Genomic DNA, 20870 nt, shown 5'->3' with positions numbered 1-20870 from the left:
TCTGAAAAAAGGAAAAGACGCCAGTGTTTTTTTGGGACTTTTTCCGCTACAAATATGATGTAGGAAAAGGTAACGTTCAGTAAAATCCGCATCTTAGTGAATTTGCAGAGTAACGTCTATTCGCCAGAATGAAAATTCGCCTGGCGATAGAGTGCGAATGATCGCTCTTCACTAGCGAAGTTACTCCATTGCCCGTTAGTAAATCGGCAAACTGCCTAAAAGCGGTTACCCTGTTGAATTATCGCCAGCGTTAGTCACTTCGCCCTATAGTAAATTTATCACTGTGAGTGTTTTTTCTCCATCATTTCAATTTTAAGCAGTCCTTAGGCTGCTGTATTGTGGGCTTTGATTGTTTTTAGGTAAGGATGATCTATAACAGTAAGAGAGCTCAACCCATGTATAATAGAAAATATGGAAGTAGAAATGTTTCTATATCTATATCTTCCCCAGTGCTTAACACATACAGCTTCAAGATTTGCCTTGCCCCCACTCCCCTGTCACAATCCACAATGACTTGAATTGGCACAGGGTTTGGTAAGAGAAGGCTACTGTTGTTTATTAACAAATTGCTTAACATAGTTAACAAGTACAACCATCCAAAAATGTTTGTAAACTGTTTGTCCAACATGTGCAACCTGTGCAAACAATGTAGCCTCCAGATGACTGATCCAGAGCCTAAATTCTGGTTACTGCTTTCTTTCTCATGTCCCCATCTGAGGCTGACCACATTTCCCAGGACCCCAGGCCTACCCAGTTACCCAGTCACCTTTCCAACTACACATTTTCATCCCCTTAGGGCTCTGAGTCAAAGCATATCCTAAGGCAGTTCCACTGCTGATCTACCCGCCTACTGCACCAGAACTAGTAGGTTGTCTCTAAGGTCCTCCCATTTCCCAAGCTCAGGAATCTCACTATTCAATAGCAGCCACACAGAGGGAAGGAGGGGCAGCTTGTCAAGCCTTGCTTCCATACAGATCATTGGGACCCAATCCTCATTTTCTAAATCATGCATATTGTTTTCACATTTGAAAGCACAGTTATGGGATACTGTAATACAACCCTGTATTTTCTGATATCTAGTAACTCATAGCAACCACTCAAATGTTTGTTTTAAAAACAGCTGTCAAATAAATTCTTATTGCAGATTGGTTGCTTTGGGTTACCAGACATGTAGCAAATGTAAGAAAATGTATTTAATTACCAGATGTGATATGCATCCTGGTGCTTCATGCGTAAGTTACTAGCTAGCATTGCAACCCAACAGTGCTGGGATTTAAATTTAAAAAGTTTAAATTTAAATTAAGTTTAAGTTTAAATTATCCAGGATACTTTTTGTGTAAATTTTGTATGTTCTCAAATTTCCTGCATGGGTTTCCTCCATGTGTTCTGGCATTTTAATGGTTCACTGACTTCTAACTGAATTTACCATGTTTTCATGTAATAATAATACTGTGGCTCAGGAAATCAAGGTTGGCCTGGACCACACCAGTCTATGGCCTGCACGGCTCCTGATCTGAGGGGGTTTGCAACTAAAGTGGGACGTGGAAGCCCCAGTGGGCCTCCAACCAGCCAGGAAAATATATTCAAAGTACGAAAATACAGATAAGTGGAGGGCACTCCCATTTAAAGCTACAATAAAGCAAATATGTAGTAAGAGGTGCAAAAAAACCTTGAGTCGCCCCTACAGAGCAACCAAATATAACATGTCCAAAAAATCAGGTCTGCACACGCAAAAAAAGATCATTTGACTCAGGTGGTATGATAGAAAATGTTTTACTAGTTAGAAGTTAGAAGTTAGAAGAACAATTTGACAGTAACATAATGTTTACACAGACAAAACACTCCACATGATAATAATATACATACCACCCTTTGGTACAGAGAAGGCAGAAAAGAAGCTACAAGAAGCGGATACACCTGCCAAAATGAGAATAGCCCCAACGTTTCGGCAAACAGCCTTTGTCAAGGGGATTTTTTGAGTGTGCAGACCTGATTTTTTGGACAAAATATATTCAAAGTAACAGAAGGTCACACAGTCATAATAAGTGGGGGACTTTGAAACATAATTTTTGCACTCATCCAGATAAATAAAACTTGTAAGTAATTATATTACTGTTAAATCTAATACTTGAATGCCAATTTGCATTTATCAAACCTCAAATTTTAAGTTTTTAAAGGGGAAAATCTCAAGTTTTTAGAAGGAAAGCTGCTAATGCTGAAACAGATACGAATGGACAACAGTGAGGCGTTAGCTAGACAGCTGTTTTCTGATTGGTCAAGCTTGACATTATGTGGGTTGGCATTCTTCTTCCAGTCAAATATTCCCAACATTATATGTGCCCTAATGTGATCCTCTGCATCTCTTTCTGCTGCTATACCCGAGTGTCCCTGACCCAATGTCTTCACTTGCCTAGTAGATTTGATATGAATGTTTTGTTCTCTAAATCAAGCAGCAGTCAGCATCTCTAAGATCTGCTCTTTATTCCCATTATTCAGCAAGCTCCATGAGTTCTGAATTTTTTGAGATTTATTTTGCTCTGAAGCTGCTAAAAATTCGAATCCAAAAATACTCCAGCTAAAACCTGTTGAAATCATGGAGAAGTCAATGGCAAATGGTCCCTTTAAAAATTGGAACATGTTTTTTACAGGATTCTCGATAGTTTTGGGCTGTTTGCGCTAGTTTTCATTCAATAATCCGATAAATTTTCAGGCGAGAACTCAAAAAAAGTTACAAGATTTTGTCACTACTTTTTCTTTCACCGATGTTTTTCAAGAATAATTTTTGGTAAATTAAGATTCAGGTTTGGTCAAATGTTTTTTTTTTTTTTAAATAGTCGAAAAGTCAAATTTTAATAAATAAGCCTCTGAGTGATTGCAGATTCCAGACATAAAGGCAATAAAGGCAGACATATTTTATCTGTTCTAGGTAGAATAAATAATAATAAAGGCATTGCATTCACTGTAACAGGTCGTGGATTTACATGAACTGCCTAATAAAAAATAACAACAATTAAAAACATTAATTTTAAAATCTAATGCATAGTTCAACAACTTTACTAGGATATTTTAATGTTTTAAACCTTTTTCTCCTAACAACTCATGTGAATAATGCTCCACTTTGCACTTTCTATAATACTTGGCTTGTTTCAGCTTGTTGAAATTTAAGCAAGCCAACTGCACATTACAATGAAGAGGTTTTAGATCTACATCGCCAAAATGCATGCAGTCCCACTTTTAAATTTATTCTTAACTTTGACAAATTATTGCATCCATATTAACACCCTCACAACTTTTATGTGTGACAGTGTAAATGTGTTTTGCAATCAGTTGAAAATAAACTGCTAAAAATAGCAGTGGTACTTCTGCTTGGACTCCAGAAAATGTATTTTGGCCGTCATACCTGAGGCCAGATGGTCATCAGCTTTTCCCTTGTCTGGGACACAGATGAGCATATCACTATATACCCTGAGAATTGCTCAGCTGAGCTGCTGCAGAGCCATGTATTTTCTGAAAATGAAATATATATATATTTATATTAATACATTAGATTAATGTATATAATAGGACTATGAAAATTGATTTACTAATTATTAAGGGAACTAAAGGATAAAATACAATTTAAAAGCCTTACGCCTCTGAACACTTAGGGGCACATTTACTTAGTTCGAGTGAAGGAATAGAATAAAAAAAACTTCCGATTTCGAATGATTTTTTTGACTACTTTGACCATCGAATTGGCTACTTTGACCTTCGACTACGACTTCGACTTTGAGTCGAACGATTTGAACTAAAAATCGTTCGACTATTCAACCATTCGATAGTCGAAGTACTGTCTCTTTAAAAAAACTTCGACCCCCTACTTCGGCAAGTAAAACCTACCGAGGTGCAATGTTAGCCTATGGGGAAGGTCCCCATAGGCTTTCTAAGCTTTTTTGGTCGTAGAAAAATTGTTCGATCGATGGATTAAAATCCTTCGAATCATCCGATTCAAAGGATTTAATCGTTCGATCAAAGATTTTTCGTTCGATCAAACTAATTGCGGTAAATCCTTCGACTTCGATATTGGAAGTTGAAGGATTTACCTTCGGCAGTCGAATACCGAGGGTTAATTAACCCTCGATATTCGACTCTATGTACAGTAAATCTGCCCCATACGGTACCCAAAAACTTTAAATAAGTATTCTGTAGGAAATATGTTATGAGTCAACTCATTTAATAAATAGCTTTATTTATTTTTTTGTTAATCAAATGATCCTGGATGTTTGTGTGTGTATGCTTCTAAATAGATTTCATTATTATTCCTCTTCCTTTTATACCTTTTCAGATTATTTTGAATTCTATGCACAAATATCAACCAAGGTTACATATTGTTAAAGCGGATGAAAATAATGCCTTTGGTTCCAAGAACACAGCTTTCTGTACACATGTATTTTCAGAGACATCATTCATATCCGTGACCTCTTACCAGAATCACAAGGTAAATCCCAATGCTGTTTTTTTTTTCTTTTTAATATTCATGTATGTTTTTATAAGTGTATGTCTGTGACAAAAGTCGGAGACATTTAGGGGCAGATTTATTTAGGCTCGAATGGTAAATTCGATTCAATTCAAATTTTCAATATTTTTTTGTCAAAACTCACATATTCAAATTTAATTCACAGACTCAAATTTGAATGTGAGATTTATAACACTCCTCAACCCTGGAAACTGTTATACTTCAATTATTCACCACCCATATGTTAATTGCCTTTCTGACATTCAAGTTTTTTTTGGGAGGAAAACTCTATTAGAATTAGTTTCGAATTTTCAGATCGTTCGTCTTCGAACATAAATAACTTCCCATTTGAGTTTTGAGTAAATTCAAATTTATTAGAGTTTAAAAAATTTACATAACTTTGAAATTTGACCTTTCATAAATCTGCCCCTAACAGTGTAATAATTAACACAATGGAATCATTTGTAATGCTAGCACTAATTATCTCTTTAAGGATTTAAGGAGGGTTAAGATGTTTCTGACCATTCCTAGTAGTGATGGGCGAATTTATTCGCCAGGCGCGAATTTGCGGCGAATTTGCGCGATTCGCCGCCAGCGTATAAATTCGAAACGCCCGCAAAAATTTGCGGCAAAAATTCGCCCGCGTCCAAAATTCGCCCGCGTCAAAAAAAAAATTTTCCGAAAAAATGGTCGCCGGCGTCAAAAACGAGACGCCGGCACCGTTTCGCGAATTTTTGGCTGTTTCTCTAAATTCGCGAATTTTTCGGCGAAGCGAAACGGCGCAAATTCGCCCATCACTAATTCCTAGTCTTTTGTATTACTAGAAGGGAACTTTCATAGACAAGTGTTCAAGGATTTAAAGTACCGTAAACAAATATGTACATGTTTCTAAAAAGCTTAGAGAATAAAGATTAGAGGGACTAAAATTTGGGGTAATATAGGGAACTCTACACTGCTGAATTAGGTTGAAGAATGTTCCAGATCACCCATGTTTTTATGATATAGAGACACCTGTGTGACCCTATTTTATATAAGTGCAATGTCAAATATGAATTTATTTGAAGGCAATCTGGACATGAAGTGTAGAAAAACCTACAAGAGCACAGAAAATGACAAGGTCAAGATCATGGGGCCGAAAAGGGAAGGCTTATAGTTTAAAGGTTGGATTAGTTTTAAAGGTTTTTGAAACCATGACTAAACTCACAAACCCTAAAACCACGATTGTCATTGAGTTTATTAGAAGATCCAAACATAAAAATATAAATTAAAAAAGTGCCAAATTATGCAATAAAAAATACAAATACCTTTAAAACCTTTAAAAATTTTAGTTTTCCAGATAATTTGTAGCCAAAAAAATACGAAAACCACTAATAGTCTGAATTGATTTAACGTGGTCCAATCAGATCAGCACAACTCCCATTGACTTCTATATCACCTTTAGAAATATAAGAAAGCCACAATTGTTAGCAAATGGGCCCCTCAAAAATCCCCCAAACATACATCAATTTACTTTTTCATAGAATATTTTAGCAGGTTTTTGTCACTTTTATGCTGAACACAATAAGAATGTTAAATGTGTCACCAACATTCGTTACAGTCAAAATGGATTATATATCATATATACTGTATCCTTCTCAGCAAGTTCCACAACCATGAATCTTTACCAAAAAGAATTTCTTTAGAAAAAATGAATGCATTTCTTCATAATTTGAAGCGATGTTTTATAGGTAGAAGCCCTTCTGTTCTGTGTTGTGTGAAAGTTAGGGGCCCCACAAATTATTGTAAGTTGCTTCTTATAAATACCCATTATTGCAGTTTTTCATTCCTTCCAAATCTATGTAATATTGCCTTTAATATAATTTGAATGATATGACTATATTAGTACACTACTGAATATTTGATTGGTTCCTTGACACTCTAGGGTTGGTAATTGTTAAAATACAAAGATACCTCCACCACATTTATGTATTATAATATTCAGACTTAGGGGGTTATTTATCAATGTCAGAATTAATCTTAATTTTTTATGAAAAAAATTCCAACCAAATCCGCACAGGTTTTTTTGTCTTATTTATTAGTACACTTTCCCGAAATTTTTGTTTGTGGGAAAAAATCTGAAAAAATGGGAAAAATAAGATTTTTTGGAATTTCTTTCCAATTTTCACTATTCTTTTGGTTTTTCACCCGAAAACTCAGATTTCTTATGTTTTTTTTGGCTGAAAACTCTGAAAACTTTGGGGTATTGCAGGAAACCCAGTGCACATCAAAAAACCATTGGGACTTCTACCATTGACTTATATGCAACCTCGACAGGTCTGAGATGCCAGATTTTCTGATTCTGACTTTTCCATTTTCAGGGTTTAATAAATTCCGAAGAATTTGTGATTTTTTAAAAGTCCAATTTTATTAAATGAATCACAAATTTTTCGAGATTTTTGCATTCAGAGTTTAGTAAATAACCCCCTTACTGTATGTTTCTCAATAATAATGGGCACAGTTTCACCGTTACCTGGAAAATGCTTTTCAGTAACGTGCACAAACATCCATGTATTAAAAATCTTATATAATTGAATAATAGTCATTTGTATACATTTATGGAAGGGAGGGGAACTGTGTATAATAATAAAAAAAAATCACACAGATGTGCATTTTAACCACTACTGGAATCTGGTTCTTGACTGAATACTGGCACAATATGAAAGTCAAAAAGTGATTAGAAAATACAAATAAAGCTGTGTGCAATGCAAAATGAATTTGGCACTGTTTAGTATATACTTATGAATCAGCAACCCCATAAATTCTCCAATGTCATTCAAAAGAAACAAGCAAATCTAAAAATGACTCGAAAAGCTCACCCATAAATCTAAGGTAAAAAGTAATTACAGAATATGTATTTGGTGAAACAGATGAGGAATGCGCCCATAAAATAGCAGCAAGCAGCTTGCCTTTGGCTTGAATAAGTGTCCTGTGAAAATGAAAGCTTTGATTTTGGAGTATGCAAGCAAATACTCAAGGCATGGTCCATCACAAGGCATTTGGAAAATGTTCAGGATTGAGAGAGATGAGTCATTCTTAAATGCACAACCCTAATCTCATAAAGGAATCATTGTATGTCAGGCTGAATTGCCATATCTCGTTATATTAATTAAAATAGAGTGCTTGCACTCATTGGATCAGTTGAATATTCAGATCACTTTTAAGGTACACATGTCGATGACAGTTTTGGTTTAATCCTTTTTTGCTAGAATGGGCATAATAATCCATGTTTGTAAAGCTTGGAAATGCTTTTTCAGCTGACCTTTTTACTGTGTTTCACTATTTTGTTTGTTTTGCCGTTTTTCTAAAAACGTGTTTCCATTCGAAAGCAAGATTTTCCACCATTTAGCAGATGTACTTTTCCTATTTCAATTACATTATGTCAGACTTTTAAAATAAAACATAACACAGCCTAAGACAAGGCATACAATGTTCATTCCTGTGGGATGCTAGCCAGGGCTTTCCATATTTTGCCAGTAATAAAACTTTTCTCTTGGGTTTCCTATTGCACATCTACTATTAAAATCGCCGTATACATCATGTGGTTTCTAGTGCAAAATAATCTAATCTGCAAAAGATCCAGCAAAAAGGTAAAGAAAAAAGTTATTCACCATGACATCATGGTTGAATATCATTGTTCAATTTTGCTGTAAATAATAGATAACAGCATATATACACTCATATAATTACAGGCCTAAAGGCAGGCATACACATGCCAGTCCTGATATGACACAACCATAAACATTATGAACATCATTTTAATTGCTCTATTTGTTCAGACAAAGGGCCCAAATGATCGGAACAACAAGAAGTGGAGAGGTTCTCCATTGGCCAATATGGTGCATCAGCAAAATAAATTCTGAAACTTATATCAATCAGTATAATCCATCTAGCACACACACACTGAAATATTTAATACAGATATGAAACCTATTATCCAGAATGCTCAGGCTTTCATGATAACGGGGCTTTCTGTAATTTGGATCTTTACACTGTAAGACTACTGGAAATCATGTAAACATTAAATAAACCCAACGATCTGGTTCTGCGTCCAATAAGAATTAATTTTATCTTAGTTGGGATCAAGTACAAGCTATTGTTTTATTAGTACAGAGAAAAAGGAAATCATTTTTAAAAATTCGGATTATTTGATTATAATAGTCTATGGGAGACGGCCTTTCCGTAATTCAGAACTTTCTGGATAACGGATTTCCGGATAACGGATTCCATACCTGTATATATGATTGTTTCTATTCTAGACAGTTCAACTACTTGCTTAAAGGGCAACTAAAGTCTAAAATAGAATAATGTTAGAAATGCTGTATTATGTATACTAAATATAAACATGAACTTACTGCACCAGCAGCCTAATAAGACAAATGATTTATGCTTTCAAAGTTGGCGCAGGGGGCTGTCATCTTGTAACTTTGTTAGACATTTCTGCAATATCAAGACTCGCACATGCTCAGTGTGGTCTGGGCTTCAGTTGGGAGGTTAAGCTTAGGGATCGTCATAAATTATCAAAACAGCACAAGTCAAATAATATCTGCCATAGAAGCCAATACAGCAAGACTGATTAATAATCATAATATAGAGACTGCACTGCGTCTCTGGATACAAATCTCTACAGGGAATCCAACAAAGCTGCTCGAGTTCTGGGAAGTAAGGTGGGGGGGCTCCCCCTGCCATTTGAAAGTATGATCGTTTACCTGCACAGCAGTTGGGGACCATCTGACAATTCCTATCAACAGCAGTAAAAGAAGGGGGAATTGCACTGCATACAGTCAGGTTTATGATAAAAACTGTAGATATCTTTTAATTAAAGTATATTGGAGATAGATTTCTTTTTCATTAAAGAAAGTAAAAATGGGATTTTATATTTTTGCCTTTACATGCCCTTTAATCAGGAAAAAAGAGAGCCGATACCTTGTCTGCTAAAAAACGGGGGAATCCCAAACTTTATTCCATGGTGCTCTCAACACTTCACAGTGATCAAACATTTCGGGACCGCATGGCCCTTCCTCAGTGGAAGGGCCATGCGCTCCCGAAACGTTCGATCACTGTTAAAGGGCCGCTATACCTTTGCTTTTGTTTGTAATTTTTTTTAGAACACAACTGATGACTTTTGTGACTGTTTATTGCTTGTCTGGACACAGCCTTTCTTATAACTTCTCATAGCCATATGGCAGTATAGTATAAAAGTACAGTGGTGTCAAATTGGGGCTGCGGTCAGCTGGAGGCAACTCCTAAAGTTTTTTCATATCTACAGTATTGCTGCAAGAGAAAGACTGCATCTTTGCATGGCTTGTGCAGAGATATACAAAACATTTGTTTCCAATGTCAATATTCACCTTGACAACTGTAATGGTGCTACCCACATTCAAATGGTTAAAGAAAGGGAATCTTGACAGGGCTAGGAAAGCAGGGAGGGAGGAGAATGTGTTGTATATACTTTCTTGGGAAAACAAGGAAATAATAGGTGGCAACTGTTCAGTAGGGGGTTCAGGTGACCATGTGTCTTGATGCTCTCCTGGTCATATATTGGTGAATTCTAAGTTTTGTAGCCCCATGTATCATTGTTCTATAGACTTTCTTGAAAATATTTAGACTGCTTTCCTAATTTAATTAGCAATTTATCTGTTTCACTCTGCATTTAAATAAACATATTTATTAATTGTATTTTAAATGTGTGATATTGTCTTTCCTTTTGCAGATAACACAACTGAAAATTGAAAATAATCCCTTTGCAAAAGGCTTTAGAGGGAGTGATGACAGTGACCTCCGTGTGGCACGTCTGCAAAGGTATACCTTTATATAGTAGTAGTATATTTCTTACTAAAATTGTATGTAACCCCTGCAAGTGCTCATAGTGATAGTAGTTTAAGTAGGCTTTATTTCAAGCATACACTAGGTACACCAGGTAGTCACAGTTTATAGAGAGAACACGTTCCACTTGACTCATCCCTTGGCTTATTTATATATTTATATTAATATCATATATTATTATATATTTGATATAGAAATTAATTTTATGAATGGACATTGCTACCTTGAAACTACCTTGATATCAAAGGTCACCACCACAACTTGCAAAGGGATACATTCATTCATAAAATTGCAAAATAATTTCATCTTTTCATCCTCATTTGGCTAAAAGACTTCTGTTACACCAACAGTTTGTGTTACATTTTCTCATACGGTTGCTTGATTATTTTGCCTTTGACTGTGAATGGGAACATATTTAAAGCATATGAAAGAATAATTAAGCCTTTGGTGAGGCTAACTTCCCCAACAAAAGAGTAAATATAATCTTATTTGTATGATAAAAGGCTCAAAGAGAAGTCACAGAATTTTTTTTTTCTGGTGTAAATCTACAACCAGTCATAGAGTCAGTCTCATGATTTTCTGGAGAATGGAATACCCTAAAGGTGTTTATTTTTCTCATTATTTTTATTCAAGGGTCTAAGGAAACCTTGAAACTGCACGGGAAGCCAGCAATTATGGGGAGAGCATAGGGTTTCATTGAAACACAATTTTAATACATATTGGTAAAACAGTTCAACCTCTGGTCATTTTGGGTCCCTACACTTACCTTGCAATGGAGTCCAATAATATCTACTTACGCCACTATCCCATGCCAATTTTAGTATTGAAACTTATTGTACATTATTATTTTGTTTTCCATATATTAATTATAAACATTTAGACATCCATGTTACACTTTTTTTGTATACAAATTACATATATATTTAAAATTTTAATATATTACAAATATATTTACCTTTTTACTTGGAATAGAAACAGTCTTCTTTGTTACTGAAAACATCACTGCGCATAATTCATTTTAATTAGAAAAACTTTAACTCTCTCACTTTAACTGCAAACATTTTTATATTTTAATATGGTTTTCACATGATAAACCAAAAGATTTATTTTTCTGATTTGGCCCTTTATGTAATTTCCATTTAGTGCTATTGTAGCCTTGCAAATCAGTCATCCATATTAGCTATTGTAGTCCGAATTTTTTAAGAATAAGAAATGTATTGAAATATGAATCTTCGGCTCACTACGTTTCATTAATTGGGTGTTGGGTCTCATCATTATTGCTCTGGCTAGACCTGCTGTAGTTCCAGTACATGTAAGGTTTATGGGAATAATCCAGCCTACAAACTTCATATATAGATTAGAGCTAAGATAATGCTAAGAAACTGCAAACTTATAATGAATTAATTCTGTCCAGTCTGAGTACCAAACCTTAGCCTTCGTGTGGGAACATCAAGTTCAATCTTCACACAATCTCCATTGTACAATATACAATTCTCCTTCTACAGACACCAAAAATTCAATTATAGTGTTAAGGGGGAAAAGTAAAACTTCATAAAATCAGTTTTAGAAGACTAATGAGTATTATAAATCTGCTGAGGGTTTAACTTGGACATCTCCAAAATACAGTTAACTATCAACATTTCTCCTGCAGCAAAGAATATCCTGTCATTTCTAAAAGCATCATGAGGCAAAGGCTGATATCAGGCCACCCAGGACAGTTATCAGGCAAATCAGATCTTAACCCACTTCATGGAAGTCACCAGGGCCTGCAGCATTATCAGTATGAGAATGGAGCGCACATGCCATTTGCCCCAACTGATGCCCAGGACTTGCCACTCAATACCTTCACTGCACAAAGGGACTCTGGCTTGTTTTATCACTGTTTAAAAAGAAGAGGTACGGTAAAATAAATAAATAATTGTGCCACAATACCCTTACATACAGTAATTCTTACAGCTATTGTGAAATATGGGTTAGTAATAACAAGTAAAATACTTTTTTTTATGATAAAGAGAATTATTTGCACATAGCTAACACTTGTAAAGCATCATTCTAACATCACCCTCCCAAAAAATGACTGTTTATGTATTATGCTGGGAGCTTTTAATGGAATGTGGGGTTTTATAACTGTGGGTTACAAACACCTTGGCTTAGAGATAGAAGGGTAGATTTTAAATCTAACTCCTACAGTGATTTACCCAAGACTTAGAATGTTTCAATATAATGTCCTTGCCAAATTATAGAAAGAATATTAAACTAGTAATTCGCTTACCAAAATTGTTATTTATACAATTTTAATCTGATGCCTACAGCTATATTCAGTCTTCTACTAACAGTACAACATGCTTAAATATTTTTTTCATTGATGATAAAAGAGGATGCTCAGCTGAGTCTCAAGATCTTTTGACAGGTGGTTAGATCAGGGCTACAATGCAAGCTGTTTGCCCTATTGCTCCCTACCTTCTATGTCTGAATGACATTCAAGGTAGGGGTGGGTTGGGGTCTATGGGGGATATCTAATAAAAGGCACTAAGTTTGCTCAGGAGCAGTAACCCATAGCAACCAATCAGCATTTCGCATTTACTGGTCACCTGTTCCAAACCAAACATCCTATCGGTTCCTATGGGTTACTGCTCATGGTCAAACTTAGTACATTTTATTACATATTGGGGTGCGTCTTTAATAGTACTACATATTCAATCTTCATGTGTTCAGTAGCTTACTGATAATATTGCACTGTAGAGAATTGTCACTACATCTTCATAATACATTGTGACATGTTCCTTTCTCACTGTAGACTATTTTGTCTTTGACATTTAGGGACCTATTTTTCAAACCTTATTGTTTTTTTCTGGCTCAGTTTTTAAGGGAAAATAATTAGAGGTGTATTCAAGATTTATTATGCTCCAAAGATTCGTTTCGCGAATTTTTCGCCGTTTCGCGAATTTCGCGCGAAATCCACGAATTTTTCGGCAAAGCGAAACGGCGAAAATTCGCCCGTCACTAGTCTTTTCTAATAATCTACTGTATATGTTCTCTTTCTCTCAGTATCACTCATTTATGTCCATCTCCTGAATATATAGTTCTTTGTTTTACAGAAGGGGCTCGCCATCTTGACCTACCTTGCAAGAGATCTTATCTGGATCCCTCATCATCTATGGCAGATGATCACTATTTCCGATCTCCTCCCCCATATGACCAGCAAATGTTGAGCCCATCATACCGCAATGAAGTTACACCAAGGGAACCATGTATGTACTCTACTTCAGGAGCTGAAATAGCTGGTGTATCAGGAGTAGAAGATTTACCTCCTCCTCCTCCACCTTTAAGCTGTAACATGTGGACTTCTGTTTCACCGTACACTAGCTACAGTGTTCAGACAATGGAAACTGTGCCATATCAACCTTTCCCTACTCATTTTACCACCACAGCGATGATGCCTCGTCTGCCTGCCATTGCAGGGCAAGGTTCTCAGCCTCCTGGAGAATCCCACTTCAGTGTCTACAATCAGCTTTCTCAGTCGCAGGCTCGGGAGAGAGTCCCTTCGTCATTTCCCAGAGAAAGGGTACATCCATCCCTCTGTGAACGAAAACCCCCATCCCCTCATATCAACACAGCCAATGAATTTCTGTATTCGCAAGGCTTTTCTTTATCCAGAGAATCCTCCCTACAATATCATTCAGGTATGGGGACTGTTGAAAACTGGACTGATGGATGACTGCTGCTACCATGGACGCCACATATGAATTATTCTTCTATGACCCAAACAATCTGATTTCTCTCCTTATTACCTGTTGGTATCCTGCACTCCAGAAAGTCTTTTTATCTGAGATTGCTTGATATAGAGGATATAGAGAAAATATCACTATAGACGTTAAAGCCAACCTATACAGATGTCCTGTGTCTTCTATATTTCGAATACTGGGAAAACTGAACCAATGGAAAAGTAGAACATGCATCAAACTATTTCTCAAATGAAATACAAAAAAAAGTGAAAAATCACTACATTTTTGCATGCTGAATAGCTATTTATACATATGTATGTATATATATATATATAAATATATATATCTATCCAAATGCAAGCCACATTTTCAATGAAGCTTTGCTTTAAACAGATGAAATGCTTAATAAAATCAAATGTTACCAGGTTTTAGACATCTATTTAAGATTTTTTTTTTAAAATTAAATGTGTTGTTTTAAAAACTAAGAAAAATAGGTTTTATATGCAAAAGACAATATTTTCTTAAAAATCCTCTTAGATCCAAGCGATGTGGAAATTTCCTAGTTTCCTTGTTACGTAGCATGGTCATTTTACTTGCAGTACATATCAGAACATAAAAGCCATTTTACTTGTAATCCAAAATTTCTGTTGGTTTTCAGTAATCTTTATTAATTTGTGCAGTGATAAATATTATATGCTGACAGCGACTCAAGATTTCATCATCCCATCCCTCCCTGCTCTTCAATAAATCTCAGACTTTCCCAGGAAGATATCCATAATGCCAGACATTTTCCCAGCCTAAGAAACATTCAACCCATGTTGTGATTTGGTGATATGTGTGGCATTAATTATTGGTTTGTCTGTTACAGCATTTAAGATAAGAACGACATAATGGAAGCTAAACGTTATTGTGAGTTGCCATAAAAAACTATTATGTCAGAATTTAAACATTTTGAACAATACTCCTAACATGGAAATAAGAATCAGCAAATACACTTAAAGAGAAATATTAATGAAAACAAAATGTTTTTGAAAAAAAACTTATAATCATGAAGAAAAATAATTTAGAGTGTTTTCGTTTAGAGTGAAGACGAAATGACATGGTGGGTAATCCATTTTAGCTATGCAAAAGCATATACATTAAATTGTTAGAAAAGATCCTTTCCACTATGCTACACAATCATTAGGGATGTAGCGAACCGCCGATAATGTGTTCGCGAACGCCGTTCGCGAACACCGGCAAAAAATGCGAACAGTTCGCGAACAGTTCGCGAACTTCGAACATCCGAAAATCGTTCGATTCGAACGATTGAAGGATTTTAATCGTTCGATCGAACAATTTTCGTTCGAATCGAATGATTGAAGCCATTCGATCGAATGATTTCATTCAATCCAATGGCTTCGATCGTTCGATTCGAACGAAAATCCTTCGATTTTAGCGATCGAATGGTCGAATGGTCGAACGATTTTGACGCGAACGCCTATTGGCGAACGTCGCGCGACGTTCGCGAACTTGCGGCGGACGCGAACAGCCGATGTTCGCGCGAACAAGTTCGCCGGCGAACAGTCCGCGACATCCCTAACAATCATACCATTTAGATATTCTTTCTTCCAGTTGCAAGAATTACTCCAAATCAGGTTGCCCCAAACACCCTTTTAATTTTCCTTTAATTGTTTTCTGTAGTGAATACAACTGTCTCTCCAGAGTTCAAAGAAGCAGCAGATGTGGAAGGCAAGGGTGATGGAAATGGTGTCTACTGGGAACAAACTGCATTTTGTGATAATTTTGTGCAGATTTTCCACCAGTAAGATCATGAATTTGTTCACAAAACTCTACCAGGCAAAAAAAATCTCCTCCAAGTTCACTTAATAACCCTTTTCTGGTCCAGAACTAGCTCTCCACTTAGCTGTGGATATAAAGTGCAGTTAAACCCTAGCCCTACCCACACTAAAGTCGCTAGTCTGACAGATTTCTCCTGGAAATATTAACTCCACTACTTCTCCTTGGTGGAGCACATTATTGTTCTTACTAACTAGCCCTTAGTATCTTACACCTCTTGGATGTACTACAGCAGCAGCTAGGCTATAACTCACTGGCATCATGCATGGGATCCCTGAAGCCCTAACTTTTCTAAGGCATTGGTTACTTTAGGATTAACCTCCTACAGGCTTTTCTCCACTTCAGAGGCTAACTGAAGCTACTTGCCTCAGGCTGAGTCTCAGCACTCAGCGGGTCTTAATAAAGACAAAAAAATGTATTTACCTATTAGCCCTACTAGGTACATGGGCTACTAGGTAAATACACTTTGTTTACATATGGTGGGGTTGCAGACTTAGATAAATTACCAACACAAGGCGTTATAACAAAAAAGATTTATATATATAGAATATATATATATATTCTTTCAAAAGTATACAGTACATCAAACAAAGCAGTATTTGTCATGAATTTATACACATAAACAAATCCTATTTGATAGCATAATGACAATACATAACATCCAAATGCATACTCAAGGCACAAAAACGTCAAGAAGCAGCTAAATATGCCAAAAATGAGAATAATCCCAAAGTTTTGGCGTAATAGCCTTTGTCAAGGAGATTAAAGGATTACCAGAGGTATAAATATTTACAGCATTGAGGACTTTAATATTAATAATGCTTTATTATGTTCTACCAAATGTGCTTATTAGTGATGGGCGAATTTATTGGCCAGGCGCGAATTTGCGGCGAATTTGCGCGATTCGCGCCGAGCGAATAAATTCGCAAAACGCCCGCAAAAATTTGCGGCAAAAATTCGCCTGCGTCAAAAAAAATTTTCCCGAAAAACGGACGCCGGCGTCAAAAACGGGCGCCGGCGTCGGAAAAACGGGCGGCGCCGTTTCGCAAATTTTTCGCCATTTCGCGAATTTTTTGGCAAAGCGAAACGGCGCAAATTCGCCCATCACTAGTGCTTATGGTTTGTTGGTTGAGAAAAGACTTGAAAGTCAATGCTCCTTGCTTTCATCCATGTTTAGGACTGTTGACTTGCTAGAAAATAAATCTTCTCTCGCACAAGTTAAAGCCAGAGCAAATGGCACAGCTTTGTTGAATATAATAGTGAATCTGTTTGGTGAGTATGTAGTTGATACTGTGAAAGAAATGATGTATGCTGTAATGCCTAGAAATGTCCACCACCATGTCTGACTGTAGATTTTATGCACTATTGCTTTAACCTCTCATGCAGTTTTCGCTTCACATAAACTCTCCAATTGCAACTGAAAACTTCAAATCACAATTAATCTGGAAACAGAACTGTGACCTCTGCTAGGTGATTTTGTTTGTTTTATTGTTAAAGAATAGGTTTAGAAACTGTTACTCTTCCATGAAGTTCTATAAATATTTCGTTTTATATATTCCTTGGAGAAGAGGGAGCAGAAAAGGAGAACAGACTCTCAACTACAAATATGTTATATATTTAATATAAAATATCTCCTCTATATGATTTACACAAGTGGTATTGAAAAAATAAAGCAGCAAAGTTTAGGCCTACCTGGATTCTTTGTCAAGTGTCAATGTATAACAACATAAGATCTTACATATAGAAAGGGAGACCATAACTTTACATACAGAATTCAGCATTTAACCTGAGCTATTCCATTGTATGCAGAGATAAATACAGACACTCAATATGTATGTATAAATCACTGTATATTGTCTAATTATAATTATATTACTGATCATGTTGAGGGTCTATACCGCTCAACATATCGGTGTCAATGGTCGTCTCATTCAGAGCAGATCATGATTTGTTTATTTGAAAAATGTATTTGAATTATGTTGCTTGTTCATTTGGAAATTAATTTCGGATATGTTTCTGACTTATTGGTATCAGTGGGATAGTTTTATTATGAAGATCACTGCAGTGTTGTTTCACACATGTAAGTAAGGAACACTGGATTCACTGTTTCTGTATGGATATTATTAAGTACTTTGCACATAGTCATTCTTTAGCCTCCATTTGAATTTAATTAGGCTTGATAACCTGGGGGGGGGGAACGCGCCCCTGAGGTGGCAGCCCCCATAGGCCGTCACCCTCTAGTCCTATGCTGGACAGAAGAGTCAAGATAGAGCAATACTACAGGTATGGGATCTGTTATCTGGAAACCCATTATCCTGAAAGCTCCAAATTACAGAAAGCCTGTCTCCCATAAACTTTATTTTATTAAAATAATCAAAAGTTATTTCCTTTTTCTCTGTAATATTGAAATAGTGCCTTGTTCTTGATCCCAAATAAGATATAATTAATCCTTATTGAAAACAAAACCAACATATTGGGGATATTTATATATTTACATGTTTACATGATTTTCTAGTGACTTAAGGTATGAAGATCCAAATTACAGAAAGATCCATTATCCAGAACCCCCCAGGTCCCGAGCATTTTGGATAACAGGTCCCAAACCTGTACTATAAGACAAAAGAATATTAGTAGATAATGTGAGTGTTTACAACAAGATAGTCACACATTAAAAAATGGGGTAGTAATATATATATATATATATATATATATATATATATATATATATATATATATATATATATATATATATATATATATATATATATATATATATATATTATATACATTTTTTATATTTACTTAACTCCAGCTTGGTATCTTTTGAGTGTCAGTGACACTTTACCTACTCAGTGTTGATGAGCTTAGGGGTATTAGAAGTCTTATAGAAGCTGGTGTTTATTATTAATTCATTCTGATACAGAATTAATTAATTGGCCTTGAATCATGAATAGTTTATTCTATATAAAGTGTATTACAGGTATGGGATCAGTTATCCAAAAACCCATTATCTAGACAATTCCGAATTACAGAAAGGCCATCTCCCATAGACTACATTTTATCCAAATAATCTAAATAATCGAAGTTTAAAACCACTTTTTCTCTGTCATAATAAAACAATACCTTGTACTTGATCCAAACTAAGATATAATTAATCCTTATTAATAACAGAGCCAGCCTATTGGACTTATTTAATACATTCATGATTTTCGAGTAGATTTAAGGTATGAAGATCCAAATTACGGAAAGATCCATTATCCGGAAAGCCCCAGGTCTCATGCATTCTGAGTTTCGAAGCCCATGCAACAGACAGCTAGAGGCACAGACCAACATACACAGCACTCACGATACGTGGATTAACCTTGCCTGGGTGCATGCCACGATGTTTCAACATGTAGTCCTCCCAAAAACTTAGTAAGTTTCTAAATAAAAGCATTTATATTTTGGATAAATCCTGTGAGTGCGGCTGCTTTTTGGGAGGACTATATATATATATATATATATATATATATATATATATATATATATATATATATATATATATATATATATATATATATATGTATGTATTTATATATATATATATATATATATATATATATATATATATATATATACAGGTATATATACACACACACATTATATTTAGGGATCTATTTACTAACAATCAAATGTCTATTTTTTTAACAATCTATAAAAATTAGGGTTTTTTTCTATTTCTCTAAAACTCTAAAAATTTATTAAACCATGAAAAACTCTAATAACAAAATTTTTTAAGTAAAAAGTTGTTGAGGACAATTTTTAATTGTCTGCAACAGTCTAATTTTTAGAGGGGTTTTCGTATTTTTTTATTTAAATTGTTCAACTTTTTTTCGTTCTTGATTTTTATATTCAGAAAATGAGTTTATACTCACTAAAATGAGAATGTTGCTAAATGGCTTCTTAGAAATGACTTGAAATAAAGCAACAGAAAATGTTTCAATATTATATATTTGAGTGTTGCTTATATTTGCATCTTCTTTCATTATGCAAAACCTGTTTAGGCAGAAACTAAAATAAAAAGTTGTTTCTTCAATATGAACAAAGAGAACAGGGAACATAAAAAAAATCAGTTGCCACATTAGTTAAAATATCTAAAATAGTTATTGTATTAACACTTATATAAAGCATTTTTTCAAGCCCTCTAGAGGAAACATAAAGCAACTTTTCTTGTGTTTTCATAAACACAAGAACTTTGCTAATATGGGTAGGTCAATTTATCAGCCTTTAAAAAAAACACACAATCACAGAAAAAAAAATGCAAATACAATGTAGCTTCTTAAAATGTTTTTAGGTTAGGACAAAATCCAACTTAAAACTTTGATATAGCTAGCATGGTACTTTCATTTCACAGTATAACTTAGACATAAAACAGGTTGGTATTTTTAGCTTAATTCCTTAGTGTAGCAAACTTCCTCCAAACCTTCAACAATCCCATATCTACTGAACGGTACATTCAATATAAACCTATTATGTTTTAATGGCAACCATCAGTATGTGATCTGAGCACACATGTAACCCATTATCCTGGCTACTCCCTGAAATGGGCTTAACCCAGCTAAACACAGCTGTGCATTTGTGCCATTTTAGTGCCCATTGTTATATGGAACAATTCAGTGAAGGCCAGTCAAATGCTGTCGAGTCACGTATATTACATTACACGAGGCACAGCGAGACTTTTAGTTGTATTGCCAAGAGCACCAGGAAGCCATAAAAAACAGGTAATTCAGCCACTGGAGTAAAAAATAAAATTCCTCAAAGCAAAGTATGGAAAAAGTTAAAAATAGCATTAAGCAAGACTTTTGAAAATCTCACAGCACAAAAAAAACTTTTCTTGTACTTTAGATAAGATCAAGAATGCAAAAGTACTACAAATTCATCTTTCTGATATATGCTGACATAACATCTGT

General features: G+C 35.2%; 1 protein-coding gene across 1 annotated transcript in view; it reads left to right on the top strand.

The window, feature by feature from the left end:
* Nucleotides 1-14508, top strand: part of tbx4.S (T-box 4 S homeolog) — a 102985-nt gene extending 88477 nt beyond the window's left edge. The window contains exons 6-9 of the mRNA XM_018249613.2: nucleotides 4325-4477; nucleotides 10245-10333; nucleotides 12009-12253; nucleotides 13456-14508. Of these exons, the coding sequence (XP_018105102.1) occupies nucleotides 4325-4477; nucleotides 10245-10333; nucleotides 12009-12253; nucleotides 13456-14075 (1107 nt within the window). The 3' untranslated portion in view covers nucleotides 14076-14508. The remainder of the gene's footprint in view (nucleotides 1-4324; nucleotides 4478-10244; nucleotides 10334-12008; nucleotides 12254-13455) is intronic.
* Nucleotides 14509-20870: the final 6362 nt, after the last annotated feature.

The sequence above is a fragment of the Xenopus laevis genome, chromosome 2S, assembly GCF_017654675.1.
Source record: "Xenopus laevis strain J_2021 chromosome 2S, Xenopus_laevis_v10.1, whole genome shotgun sequence".
NCBI lineage: Eukaryota > Metazoa > Chordata > Amphibia > Anura > Pipidae > Xenopus > Xenopus laevis.
The sequence above is the reverse complement of the archived record's forward strand: the minus strand, read 5'-3'. Positions and strand labels throughout refer to the sequence as shown.